Source organism: Solanum tuberosum, unplaced genomic scaffold, assembly GCF_000226075.1.
Source record: "Solanum tuberosum cultivar DM 1-3 516 R44 unplaced genomic scaffold, SolTub_3.0 scf00154, whole genome shotgun sequence".
Taxonomy (NCBI): Eukaryota; Viridiplantae; Streptophyta; class Magnoliopsida; order Solanales; family Solanaceae; genus Solanum; species Solanum tuberosum.
Genome location: NW_006239079.1, coordinates 993,719 through 1,007,691, shown reverse-complemented (window position 1 = coordinate 1,007,691; position 13,973 = coordinate 993,719). Strand labels below are relative to the sequence as shown.

Genomic DNA, 13,973 nt, shown 5'->3' with positions numbered 1-13,973 from the left:
CCCCCCCCCCCCTCCCCTTTTGGGGGGTGGTGGGGGGGCATGATAACGACGTTGATACTTTAGTTCAATTATTTCAATTTTTAAACATATTATACTATAATATTATCATATCAAATCAATTTGGTATATTTCAATATCTTTAGGTTTGATTTCGATAGGTTATGATACAATAAGTTGATAATCATAGTTTGTTCGATTTGATTTATACATATTTTATATAATAAACAATTATGATTTCAACTTTCCAAAAAATTGTGGATTAATGGTATCAAACTTAACACTTTACAACAAGTAGAAATATTCAAAAAAAATAAAATGTAAGCAACTCTCCTGGTTAATCAATTATAAAAAAAACATTTCAATTAAAACAGAATAATTAAAATTCCAAAGTCTTTAACGATATTAACGAATCCTCAAATGACATTAAATGAGATGTGATATATAATATTGAACTAATGTTATTTTAAATATCTACTAGTAAAAATATAATATATATGAATCATATATATAACTAAAATAAATATTTCAATATTTCATATCCTATCTTTCTTTCAATATGTAATTCGATCCCTACCGAAACATGTCCTCCCCTACTCCCTATTACTGAGGCACTTCAGGAATAGGAGAGTATTACAAGAATTTATCATTGGTACGACGCCAATCACTGTTATGTTTGTAAGCAAGTAAATTACTGTAACTAATTTCTTGAGAGACGTGCACAGTTCAAAGTGGACGAGAAAAAATGAACGGAGAGAATAGTAATAAAGAAGACAGTAGTTTAGCATTTGGAATGGCAATAGAAAACGAAACTATAGATTATTGAACATGTTTATGACGATATGTGCCTTCCATATGAAACTACAACAGTGATGCCCAAAAGCAAGTCTAGTGACATTATATTTTAACACAGAAACAACTGTTACGGCCTTGAAAGGGACGAAAGCTAGACGTCGTAGCCATCTTAATCATCATCACCCACGCCAGCTCCGGCTCCAAGTAGTGTACTCAGGATCATTTGCTCCCATCCCCTTAAGCTTGCCCTGAACCTATGAAACCGAGGAGGACTACTCGACTCTCCTTCAGTAGATTTGTTACTTGACTCGCACAACAACCTTTCTTTTGGGCAGTACTTCAGACTGCACTTCCCAGATTCATCGAGTATCTCAACATCAAATGCTGACAAGAGTGGTCTTCCAACAACTTGGACGTGCGATACACTATAAAAAGGAAAATTAATAAAAAGTTATCTTAGAAGACTCTCAAGTCCTGAGCACCAATAATGGTAGCCGTTTCAGTATCTTAAGGATACATATGTATCCACGATTGAAAATTAATTGATAGTACTATATACCCTGTCTCGTATAGAGTATCTGAAAGCAAACAAATGCAAACATGCCTTGACTCATGACCTTTAAAACCAATGTGCTCATATAGATATACAACAACCTTATGATAGACTATGGCTGTTGTACTTGATAGCAGGAAATAGAAGTCAATTAGAATTTTGAGGCCGACAAATCATAAGAAGGGGAACTGACCATATATAATATAGACCATCCAGTTGTTGTTTTTGAACTCTGCCTAAGAGCTCGACTTGTAGGATTCCGCCAATGCAAAGAACAGGTTCTGGCAGCTTAAACTTCTGCAAGATGTTCTCCTGTACTCATAAGAAGCCAAACTTGGCTGTTACAAAGTCGAGACACATAAAAGTAGAAATCTTAACCAAAACTTAGCTGCAGCTGAAGTCGGTTATGAATTGGTTGCTTTTTTCAGCAAAAGAAGAAGATTAGTTCATTAATGAACAGTTGAACACCTACTAGTTTTTTTAAAATGGGTGATATACTTCCGACAAAGACATGCTCCGACACAAGTAAGACCAGGAATAATCTTAGTTAGGGAAAATCGTGCAGTACTATGACTTGGGAACTAGTTATTATCCCAAAGAACGATGTCACCCTAGAGTATCCTTTGACCATTTCAGGGGTAAGAACTAATCAGAATAAAGGAAACTGAAATACCGCTACTGTTTATTACCTGAACCAAGGGAAATTCTGGTGAGGTATATGTCCATACAATCTTGTCACAGAAAGATCGGGCTTGAGCAGCCACAGATTCAAGTCCGTTGTCACTTTCTACATCTATTTTAACATTAGGATGTCCCACCCGGAATCTCACAGCTGTTGCTGAATAAATGGGAAAGCCAAACTGGAAATATGCTGTCACAAAATCATAATGTTTCTGGTTAATGAAACCATAAACAAATAAGCAGAAGGAACAAATCCAAAACATCATAGAAGATTAGAGTTTGAGGTGCAACCTTGAAAAGGTTGTACATGAATTTCTGAAATCAGGCACAGCTTTGAGATTAATTTATATGTTAGTGTCTCGGGGACTGTAGGATCACTTTGTCCTCCACTTGACCAGTATGAAGCTCTGCGCTCAACACGATCACCTGGTTTTAATGTATTCAGAATGCTTTCCTCAGGATAGTTGTCAGTGCTTGATGCATGAATTGCATCTATTAAGCAATCTTCCGTGATACAGTTGGAAAGGCCGCGTGACAAAAATGCATAAACTCTATGATTCCTCTCCAGACATAACCACTCCGTAGACTTTTCAGGCTGAGATACCACTGGTACAACCGTGTTTTCAACTTCAATCATATTTCCAACACTTGATATTTCAGGAAATCTCTTTAAACAGAGATGCTTACACAAGTCATTTCCAATCACTGCAAAAGAATTGAATATCTGATATAAAAGGCAGTCAATAAGAAAACACTGAGTTGCATACTACTCCTAAATGAATGATTTAAGAGATCAAAGTAAAAGCAACCCAAATACAAGGATGTCTTGGTCTGAGTAAACATGAGGAACTCTAAGTTCTGACAAAATCCAAAAGAACCAGACAGGCGGAAAATGCACTTAAGAAAAAGAACATAGCCTGGTGCACTAAAGCTCCCGCTATGCACAGGGTCCGGTGAAGGGCCCGACCACAAGGGCCTATTGTAGGCAACCTTACCTAGTATTCTGCCAGAGGTTGTTTCCAAGGCTTGAACCCGTGACCTCCTAGTCACATGGCAACAACTTTACCGGTTACTCCAAGGATTTTAAAAGGGGTTAGAGACTGTTCATATTCCATTGTGATTTCAACATTGTGTACTCTGAACTAATGTGACATGGGAAAGAGAGAAAAAGGAGATAAGGATAGGGAAACCTCAATTTTCTCATTCCATCAAAGAAACTCTTACATCATATTCTGATCCAAATCTTTTAACAGCACAAGCCTAGCAATAAAAATTGACAATGCCACTAAATAAATACCAAAAGAATTAAAAATCTCATCAATAGAAATAAGGACACCTCTATCAGGCTATCCATATAGAATGGAAGTAATGGAATGTGAAGAGATGGAAGGAATGGTACTGCATTTTACATTATACAACAACAACATACCCAGTGTAGTCCTACAAAGTAGGTTTTGGGGAGGGTAGAGTGTTCCACAAACCTAACCCCTATCTCAGAGGTAGAGGGGCTGTTTTTGATAAGACCCTTGGCTCAAGAAGAAAACAGTCCAAAAAAAGAATAATGGAAGTACAAGAAACAACAGATAGTAACAAAACAGTACTACAACAAATTAATACGATAGTCGAAGTACAAGAAACAACCGATAGTAATAATCAAAGAACAAGAGACTGCATTTCATATTATCATAGCGATTTTCAAGAAACCCTCTCATGGTCATGTCGTATGTAATATCAAGTGATCGACAGATATAGGAGGATCCAGCGTCCAACAAGTATAATTAAAGAGAATCGCGAAATCACAATCCTTCAAATTTATTCAATTTGATCCAAGCTGAAACTAATAAAACTACAGCTAGCACAAATAAGCTAATGAAACAGCAAAGTAGTAGTAAAATGAAGAGCATAAATAGAATAGTTTACCGAATTGACGCCAAGAACTAGACACAGCAGAAACCCGGATAAGATCAGCCGGGTCATCCAAACAACTTAGGATCTTTATAGACATATCAGGTAAAAGGCATTGCACAAAATCCCCACAACCCTCCATTTCTTTTGTTGCAAACTTTTTACTTTATTCCCCTAAAACGAAACCTTGTAAAGCTTCAATCTTTATCACTTTCAACGATCAACACGTTCAGTCACCTATCAAAAACCCAACAAGACAAACTTCAAAACCAAATAATTTGAATTAAGAAAAAACACAAATAAGCAAATTTAAGTGTAGAACATAAGTCAGTCAAAACATAGTACTCCAAACCATCTTTAAAGTTGAATTCACAATTCCAATCCAAATACGCAAATACAAAAATTTCATCCCTCCTTTTTGTGGAAACGCGGATTGATTTAATCTATTCAATTAATTTACCCCTAATGTGGCATATTCTAAGGAAATTTTTTTCATGTTCTTGGGACAATTGGGTTCAAACAAATACTTCAGACAGCAACAAAAAAAGATACTAATAAAGACCCATAATTAAATTAGATGGCTTAATCAAAAACATAAAATGGAATCTGGTGAAACCCAAGTACAATAAAAAGGGGGTAGTGAAGAAAGGAATTCACCTTTTGCAAGAATTGGAATAAAAAAACAAACCCCAGGTGAGAGAAAACTTCAATGAGAAAGAGAAGGAGTTTTTATACAAATTCAAGAATCAAATGTGGTTATTGGATACACAGAACAGCAATTTCAAGATTATTTATATCATACTTTTTTTTTTTAAATTTTATTTTTAGGTACAAAAAGAAGGATAAGTAGTAGTTACCTGCTAAATTTGGAGTTTTTCTGAAGCAAAGTGCAGAGAGAGGGAGAAAGAGAGGGCCTAAGAAGATAAACACATGAGGAAAAGGACAAAGATGGGTTTTTATGACATTTCACTCACATTTTGACCTGCACGTGTACACTCAACGCCTTCAACATTACTCCCTCCGTTTCTATTTATATATATATCATCATTTTTAATTTTACGTACATTAATTAATGCAGTAAGTTTGTTATTCAATCATTAGTTAATTTTTCCAAAGTCAACTTTTTAATTAATGAATATAAATTAATTTATTTTGATTAATTAATTAGACCAATTAACATGAATTATTCATTTAATTTTTCTATATTAATCAAATGTATATTTTCAAGGCTAATAACTCAAAAGAGTAAAATATGAAGAATATTATAATTTATGCATTGTTTTATGAAATGACAAATATTATGAACTAACTATTTATAATAAGAATAACATATAAAAATGAATGGAGGAAGTAATTTACTTTTACTTTATATACTATATATAATAAGTGGGAATATCTACTACTTACCACATGACAAGTGTTGGATGATATGTGCTTGATAGTGTTGTACATTCTTCTTTTATGGTTGTACCTTTAAAATTTATATTATTGGACAATTTAACACCATTAATTACCTACTAATTTATTAGCCCAAAAGTTTGACCTCATTGTCATATGAATTTGAACAAATTATATATTATTAAAAGTTACATAAAAGATGCTATAAATCACAATAATTAGCAATTAAAAATATTTTTAAATCATATAAGAAATTTGGTTGACTAATTGGAATAGAATAAGTAACATATACTATTTGGAAATAACGTCAAAATTTCTAGAATTCACAATAAATTAACAACTGGAAATATTTATGATTGTTCACGTGAATTGAAACATGAGTAACCTATATTATTCAAAACTAACGCAAAAATACTATAAATCACAACAATTTAATAACTTCAAAATATATTTTTAAGAAAACATATAAAAAATCGACTGATTTTCAAATTCCATTTATTATCACATAAATTAAAACAAATTTTAAAAGGGTTAATTTTGTAATTTTATCCATATCACATAAATTAGGACAAAGTGACCAGTAATGTACGTTATTTGAAAGTTACATAAAAATATTATAAATCACAATAATTAATAACTTAAAACATTTTAAAAATATAAAATTTGCAAATTTCATTTGTGTCACATAAATTGAGACAACAAAAATAACATATATTGGGTCCATTTTAATTTATTTATCTTATTTTTTTGGTTTTGTTTATATTTAAAAATTGCGTAAAAATATTATAAATCATGATAATTGACAATATAAATATGTTTTGAAAAAATTCCACTGATTCTTGAAGTGAATCTATCGTAAAAATACTATAAATCATGATAATTGACAACATAAAAATATGAGTAGTCTTATTATGCCTTAAAATAGCGTCAAAAAAAGTACAGGCACGCAAACAATCGCTTCAAAAACTCGGTTATTAGCCCCAAAATATACCATTTATATTATTGGACCCGTGCATAGCACGGGCAACATTATCTACTATACTTATATATACTTATTACACTACTATATATTATTACTATGCATATATAATATTAGAGTTTACCAGCAGGCTTGTATTAGTCAACATGTCTACATGTATGACAATGATATTTTTGTTACTCGCTTATTGTTTGCTGCTGAAGTCTTTTGTATTTTGCTGCTGTATAAATGTACCTTTTCTCATTAGACAAAAAAGGCAACTACTATAACATTTAAATATAATTACCCATATGTCCTATAAAAATATTGCTTTAATTTAAGGAAAAACTACAGAAAACATATATTGACCCATGTCGGCTGAGAATTAATTACTACATATATTGTTTAGGAAAACATGATCCCATTTACTGACCATTACTATTAATTACTATTTTGTATTATTTTTATTTTAATTTATGTCTCATTTTTGTATTAGTTGATTATATATTTAAGAATTTAGATAAACAGTAGTACTATATAACAATAATTAACTTTTAAAATAAATTATATAAAAAATATTATATATATCATGATAATTAACAATTGTTCGACTCTCCAAATTCTATAAATATCACATAAATTAGAACATAAAAAGTAACACACGAATAATATTTAAAAATATATGTACAAAGTACGATAAATAACAATAATTAATAACTTAAAAAATATTTTTAGGGTTGTTGTACCAAATGAATAATAATATTATACCTTTTCATTGCTAGACTATAAAAACAGCTAACATTTGTTTAATTGTTAATGTATCCCTTAAAAAAGATACTACTATATACTATCCCAGACTTGGTGGCCCCATTTGCAGCTTTTCTATGCAATTGCATTTGCATCTTTTCTAATTACATGTTAATTTGATACAGTGTATTTGAAATAAATTATACTTAATTTAATCATGTGTCTGAGATGCATATATTCAAGTGTGTCAAATACATGTATCTAGCGAAGTAAATATGGTACGAAATATAATTTCAAAAAATTAAAGTGAATATAAGTAATTAAACTCTAAACTAATAAAATTTGTGTTGTTCGCTTAATACTGTATTTATGATAGTTATATAATTGTAATAAATACTAGAAGTAATTATTATTGTAGTCCTATTTTGATAGAAAAGCCAAATCTAGACTATAAAATGTAGAAGAAAGAAAGAAATTTCTCTCAAAAGTGTGTGTTCATCGTTTCTAATATTTGTTATTTTAACATGACATTAAAGTCAGGAAGTGAGAAATGTAAAATTATAATGAAATGAGATAATAGAAAATTAAATCACCAGAGATAATGAAAAAATGATTTGTTGCCGAAGAGGATAAGTATCAAAGGGAGATTATTTGACCATATTATCTCACAACAAACAACAACCCAAGGATTGTGTTAAAATTATGAGGAATTAGATAGATCCACCAGCATGACCTAGGAAACTCAAAGTATGGTGTAATTATGTAGTAATTATTTTAAATTGTAGTTGGATTGAGTAATTATAGTAGGTATATTTGTTTAATTATGTAGTTTTTTTATTAACTTAATCTAAATTGATTTGCTCAAATTTAGTCATACTCACCCATTTGACATTCTTATTATAGTTTGCAGTATTCAATTTGTTTATATAAGGTTTACTAATTGTCTACAATCATCTTGACTTTAGGAGTGAACAAAATTTAATATATTTTGTCAAATTACCACTTCAATTATATCAAAGTTAGGAGATATCTATATTTTTAACTAGTATTTCACAAATTATTAATTTCGTATTTTATTACAACTTTTTGTTTGTTTTTCTACTTATTTTTGGAATTCAAATCATGATCATCAAAGATAAGTATAATCTCACGCAATGAATCAAAAAGGCCTTATATTGGTTCGTTGAATTTGACTTACAAAAAGTATTTGTAATAACTAACAACTCACAACCGTTTGTTTGTAAATAGTAATACAAGAATTCTTATTTAGCGTCCACATGACTACACGGCATATTGCTACAACACCATGACCTAATCTAATTTATGGATTACAAAGTCATTCTAGATAGTAAGACAACTAATTATCTCCATTTGGAACATGGTGGTAGTTGTCTAGTAGGATAGTAAGCAAGCCATATAATTACTTTTTTGTTTTATATTGCGGTTAGCATACACATATCTTAACTATTTAAATAAATATTAATTACATATCAAAGACGGATATAGACTTTTGATTACAAATTCATTTGAATCCATAATATTCGACATGAAAATGTAAATATATGATCAGAGGCGTATTCGGGGCTCACCGGATTCACGTGAACTCATGCTCCCCTCCCGAGATCATGTATAGTAGTGTTATATTTTTTTAAAATATTGAAATATAGATGTGTCAATCCACACTAGGAGTATCACATAATGCGATAATGATTGGGTGCATCTCTCTACGTGAGGTTAGAAATTTAAATTTTATATTTATCTTGTTTTATTTTTCCTTCTAAAATTAGTAATTGGTAGCACTTTTTGCAGTTTATTTATATATATATATATATATATATATATATAAGCATTAATTTTGGACCTATAGGATTAAAATTTTAATGGTTTTCAATAGTAAAAACCTAAATGTCAAATCGATCAAATTTATATCTTAGATCAATCTTTTTTTAATATTGCACCCATCATCTCAAAATTATAACTAATATTTACTATTTTAGTGGGGATGGCAAATTCTTGGTCTCCAAGATCGACTTGTCCATTTATTTCCTTTTTTGGGCTATCTGGCATTTTGTTAGATTGGGCTGATAGACTTATTGGATCTCAGCCTATTTTGTGTATGATGATTTCTATGAGAAATAAACGGACCAATGGTCCAATAAAGCTATTTAAGAAAACAAAAAAAAACTAAGATTTACTAAAATATTAATAAATATTTGATCTGAACACATAATTTTTTGCATTATAGAAAATTCAGTTTAATGTTGAATGGAACTCATAAAAATTCAATAGACTAATTTAAATTCAGAAATTAACTTTGCTTGCTACAATTACTAATAACTATGTCCACTAAAGTTTAACCATTAGGAAGAAATTACCAAGCAATTTTCAATAATGTTGTGAAAAAAGTAATGTATCATGATCTAGTTGAAAAATGATGTATCTGATACAATAATGTTGTGAAAAAAGTAATATATAAAATGAAATAAAGTGTAGATTCGAGATGATGAAAACTTAAAAAAAAAAAATCGAAAAACAGTAGAACAAAGAAGATGAAAACTGCCTATTCAATTATTTGAAATTGATTGACTAGAAAATTCAAATTGGGATGAAGGGTGTAACTGATTAGATTATGGGAGTGAAATAAGGGAGAGATTGAAGGAGTGAAAATAGGAGTGTGAAACGTGGGTTCGTTATGTTTGAGTAATGTATCCGCTGACTTGAAAATTTAGGAAAAATAAGGGATTTTGAAAATATTTTAAAATTGTAGGGAATAATGGAAATTATGTAAAATTTTGGTGTATATATAGGTAATTTTTCCTTTAAAAAAACAAAAAAGACTAAGATTTACAAAAATATAAATATTTGATCTGAACACATAATTTTTTAACATTATAGAGAATTCAATTTAATGTTGAACGAAACTCATAAAATTCAACAGATTAATTTAAATTCATAATTTATCTTTGCTTGCTACAATTAGGAAGAAATTACCAAGCAATTTTCAACATTATAGATTCAATGTTGAAAATAATAAAAATTGAACACATTAGTTTATATTTTGAATCTATCTTTACTTGCTTCAATTACTAATAGGTATGTCCACTAAAGTTTAACCAACAATCTTTGCCCTACTTAAACTTAAATCCTTATGTACATTTCATTAATCACTAAGTCAAACTCCGCTATGTACAATTTAAAAAGTTAACATACTTTGGTCCAATGTGAGCAGGGATAATGAGCACAGAGTCTAAGCAAAGACCACCTTTAGTATGAGTGCAATCAATTTGAGTCATTGAGAACTTTAACTTTGTTGTCATGCTGTCCACAACAAAGTCTCCAACATAATAGTTTATCCACTTTCCTGCCTCATTCAAGTAATATTGTGCACTTGCCTGCTGGCCGTTTGATGTTGATAGTTGAAATTGGACGGGTTTGATATTCCACCCGTGCACTTGATCAACCGTGCAGATTCGTCGCCCTAGTCTTCTCGACGTTTTTCCCAGCTGAAGACGAAAGAACACGCTGTAGTTCCCCGCTGGGAATTCGAATTCTAAGTTCCCTTCCACTTCCACCCACCATATTTGTTTGAGAAATGCGAATGTGTTGAACCTGTTAAAGATATTTGTGACACAATATTAGCTACGTTAGTGGCGGAACAAGATTTTTCTAAATAATTAACGAAGAAGAGTGAAAAAATACCCTTATCGTTATCTTTTGTCTAAAATATACTCTTGACTCTCACCGTTAGTAATGGTTCAAAAGTATTTTTGAGAAAAATGATAATATGAAACCAATCACAAACGTTAAAAAGACATTTTTTTCACGCTCATCATAATATATACATGGCTACAAAAGTAAGGTGCTAGCTGGAACACTCATAATACATAAAGTCAGTCCAACATTGTGTATGGTTGGTGGCCGAAAAACCTACTTAATTGAGAATTATATATATACCACGTTTTTTACGTTGGATGAGACTATAGTCTATAATCTTGAAAGTGCTTATCAAAAGAATATCTGGAAATTGATTTTTTTTTCCTCAACCATATGATTAGTTGACTTCTTTACAGCATCGTCATTAAATGTGGGATTAATTGCCAGCTACATATATTTGCTAGATCTAATATAGAAAGGTATCTTATATATAGTACATATATATTCACATGTAAAAGATTTTCATTCATTCAATCATGCATATTAACCTGTTGTTTCATGTACGGTATCTTATTATAAATTATATTTATAATGATACGAACGTACTAATAATCGGATTTGGCTCCCCTCCATTACACTTTCCCTCCATTTCGTCAAGTACACTTCTAGATGAGAGACATGTGTCCTATTTAATTTTCAAAGGTCAAGATTATAGTATATTAATAAGCATTATAACCATAGTTAAGTTAACAAATTTTGGTAAACTATTCTCCAAATTTAGTAAGAACAAAATATTCCACATAAATTTTAATATCCATTAATATCATTATTTTCATCTTATATTTTTTTTATTTAAATATTAAACTATGCGATATTTAAGATGAGAATCGACCAAAAAAAAATTTGTGCCAATAAAATTTATGTTGAGAAATATATATGTTTTAAAAAAATATTCTTTTATCTTCTTCGTTATTTTTTGTGAATTTTGAAAACACATTTAAAGCCAAAATATTTATAAAGATTGTTATTTATCACGCTAAATAAAAATATTGTTAGATTCATGTTCTACTTTTTAATTTTTGAATATAAAAATATAAGATGAAATTAATGATATTAATAAATATTAAATTTGTGGGGAATATTTTATTTTTACCAAATTTGAAGAATAGTTTTCAAAAAAATTGTTGACTTAACTATGGTTATAATACTTATTAATATACTGTAATCTTAACCTTTAAAAATTAAATCGGACACATGTCTATCTAGAAGTGTACTTGACTAAGAAGGAAAAGTGTAATGAAGGGGAGCTAAATCCCTAATAATCGGTTGACAACCGACACTTAAATCATTTATATAAAAAATTAACTATAGTAACTCACTGGAACAAGAAACATATTTTTCCTCTCTCGAAATTTTCCCAATCTTTTAAGTAAAAGCAATCCCACTATGCAATTCATTTAATTTGTTCAAATGTCAAATTTCGTCCTCCCACGTTTTCTCCAATATCAAAGAAACCAGTAGAGTGTATATAGTGTTAAAATATACACTAAAGTCAAAACAAGCCATTAAATATAAGAAGTTAAAAAAAAAATACTACTTCCTCCGTCTCAATTCATGTGGCACATTTCTAATTTCGAGATTCAAACTAATTTATTGTAAATTTTTCATACATCTTTTAAATATTTTGAATTGTCAATTATTGTTACTTATGATACTTTTTAAGTAGTTTACAAATATATAAATTTTATTTCAAAAAATTTAAAGATTGCATCATAAATTCCAATCTAACTTAAACGTTTGACACTCAAAAAAAAATGAAAAGTGTCATATGCATCATTTTTTTAAAAAAAAATAGTCTCTACGTTTTTTAAAATCCGCACCGTGTAAAGCCGATTATTTCAAAGATTGTGATTAAAAATGAATGGATCCTTCTTTCATAATTGGTTACATTTATTTCTTTTCTTTTAAATGACTCCAACTCCCTATTCATATTCTAAAAGTAATTAAAAATCTTTTAATAAGTTTATTGATCAAAACAATCTCTTTCTTGATACACCCAACACGCCAAAGTATTTTCTTTATTGGCACAACACACATCTTTTACATTGTTCAACATTCATGTCCCATAATCAAAGACATTTCTAATTTCTCCATTTACTATGTATAACGAAAATGTAATGCATGATTACTACGTTAAAATTGAAACGTACTACTCTTTCGGTGTCCCATTTAAATAGAGATAACTTAATAAACTATAGTAAAATAAAAAGTTAAAGCGACAGTTAAAATGATACGAAAGAAACCTTGATTCATCAGATGAAACATGAGTCCAATATCTGCGGTCTTCTATGCCTGTTATCTTCATTTCCTTCCACGATATACAAACACATATTCCTCCATTTTTTTCCATCCAAAATGCCTGCCATAACAAGATAACACCCAAACATTAATATCTCCATCAAATAAATAAATAAATATGTTTATATAAAAATATAAATAAAAAAAAAAAAAAATTAAAAAGGAAAAAATGCAGTCTAGAGAACCATTGTAAATTTTGTTCTCTTGTTCTTTATTTTCCCTTGACCAAATACTGAAGGATTTTGAAAAGAAAATTATACTTGTAAAACGATAATAACATATTCAATATAATATCACACAACGTGAGAGACGAAAAAAAGGTCATATGCACACCTTGTAATTGCTACTCCCAAAGTGATTCGGACGACACAATCTGACAAATATCTCTTTCTTTGTCAAACTACACGAGTCTTCGCTAGCGTTTGACCATAAATTTTTGTAATTTCTGAGAAGAATCTGATAATTTTGAGGCAATTTTGTATCCCAGACTAGATCAGTCAATGAAGCTTGATGGAATGTCCTACTGACTCGACTAATTTTACAGATCTCAATTGGGTCGAGATGTGTAAGGACCAAAGCTATGCAGTTTTCTGGCAAGTCTCCAAGTCCAGTCTCTAAAGGACCAATATTACTACTTGTTAATTTTTCATGATCCACCAAGCCAGAAATAGTAGCCCCCATATATGAAAATAAAAACTCCTAGCTAGAATAATATGTGATCATAACAAAGGAAAATAATGATAATTATGGAATGGTATAAATGAATGAATGTTGAGTAAAGAGGAAGGGAGGACTTTCTCCAAAAGAGAGGAAAAATAATTGAATTAAGGAAGAAGAAAGAAAGAAAGTATGGTTTTGGAATTGAAGACTTTTTCAACTTTATAGAGTAGAGAGATGCTACCAAAAAAAAAAAAAAAAAAAAAACCC

The 13,973-nt window shown here is 30.0% G+C and overlaps 2 protein-coding genes across 4 annotated transcripts; both read right to left on the bottom strand.

Moving 5' to 3' along the window:
- Window positions 1-777: 777 nt before the first annotated feature.
- LOC102584529 (F-box protein At4g00755-like) lies at window positions 778-4,861 on the bottom strand. Of its 3 annotated transcripts, none has more exons than XM_006353295.2 (6): window positions 4,789-4,861; window positions 3,947-4,168; window positions 2,318-2,731; window positions 2,035-2,216; window positions 1,539-1,657; window positions 778-1,217 (listed from the first exon to the last, which is right to left on the bottom strand). In XM_006353295.2, exons 2-6 carry the CDS (start codon window positions 4,071-4,073, stop codon window positions 962-964), a joined length of 1,098 nt encoding a protein of 365 aa, XP_006353357.1. In that variant the 5' UTR covers window positions 4,074-4,168; window positions 4,789-4,861; the 3' UTR covers window positions 778-961. The 3 variants fall into 3 exon arrangements, with proteins under 3 accessions (XP_006353357.1, XP_015166795.1, XP_015166796.1); XM_015311309.1 differs by lacking the exon at window positions 4,789-4,861 and adding an exon at window positions 4,589-4,734; XM_015311310.1 differs by lacking the exon at window positions 4,789-4,861 and adding an exon at window positions 4,620-4,721.
- A 5,163-nt stretch (window positions 4,862-10,024) lies between these two features.
- LOC102584191 (F-box protein PP2-A11) lies at window positions 10,025-13,872 on the bottom strand. Its single transcript, XM_006353294.2, has 3 exons — window positions 13,380-13,872; window positions 12,992-13,107; window positions 10,025-10,643 (listed from the first exon to the last, which is right to left on the bottom strand). Exons 1-3 carry the CDS (start codon window positions 13,725-13,727, stop codon window positions 10,217-10,219), a joined length of 891 nt encoding a protein of 296 aa, XP_006353356.1. The 5' UTR covers window positions 13,728-13,872; the 3' UTR covers window positions 10,025-10,216.
- Between the last annotated feature and the right edge of the window lie 101 nt (window positions 13,873-13,973).

Coding starts and splice junctions, on each gene's coding strand:
- LOC102584529 (XM_006353295.2), bottom strand. CDS start 4,073: ATGGAGGGTTGTGGGGATTTTGTGCAATGCCTTTTACCTGATATGTCT. Junction 2,217..2,317: donor TCATGTACAACCTTTTCAAG/GTTGCACCTCAA, acceptor ATTTTGTGACAG/CATATTTCCAGTTTGGCTTT. Junction 1,658..2,034: donor CAGAATTTCCCTTGGTTCAG/GTAATAAACAGT, acceptor TTATGAGTACAG/GAGAACATCTTGCAGAAGTT.
- LOC102584191 (XM_006353294.2), bottom strand. CDS start 13,727: ATGGGGGCTACTATTTCTGGCTTGGTGGATCATGAAAAATTAACAAGT. Junction 13,108..13,379: donor TTGGGAGTAGCAATTACAAG/GTGTGCATATGA, acceptor TTGTTATGGCAG/GCATTTTGGATGGAAAAAAA. Junction 10,644..12,991: donor GTTTCATCTGATGAATCAAG/GTTTCTTTCGTA, acceptor TATCTTTAACAG/GTTCAACACATTCGCATTTC.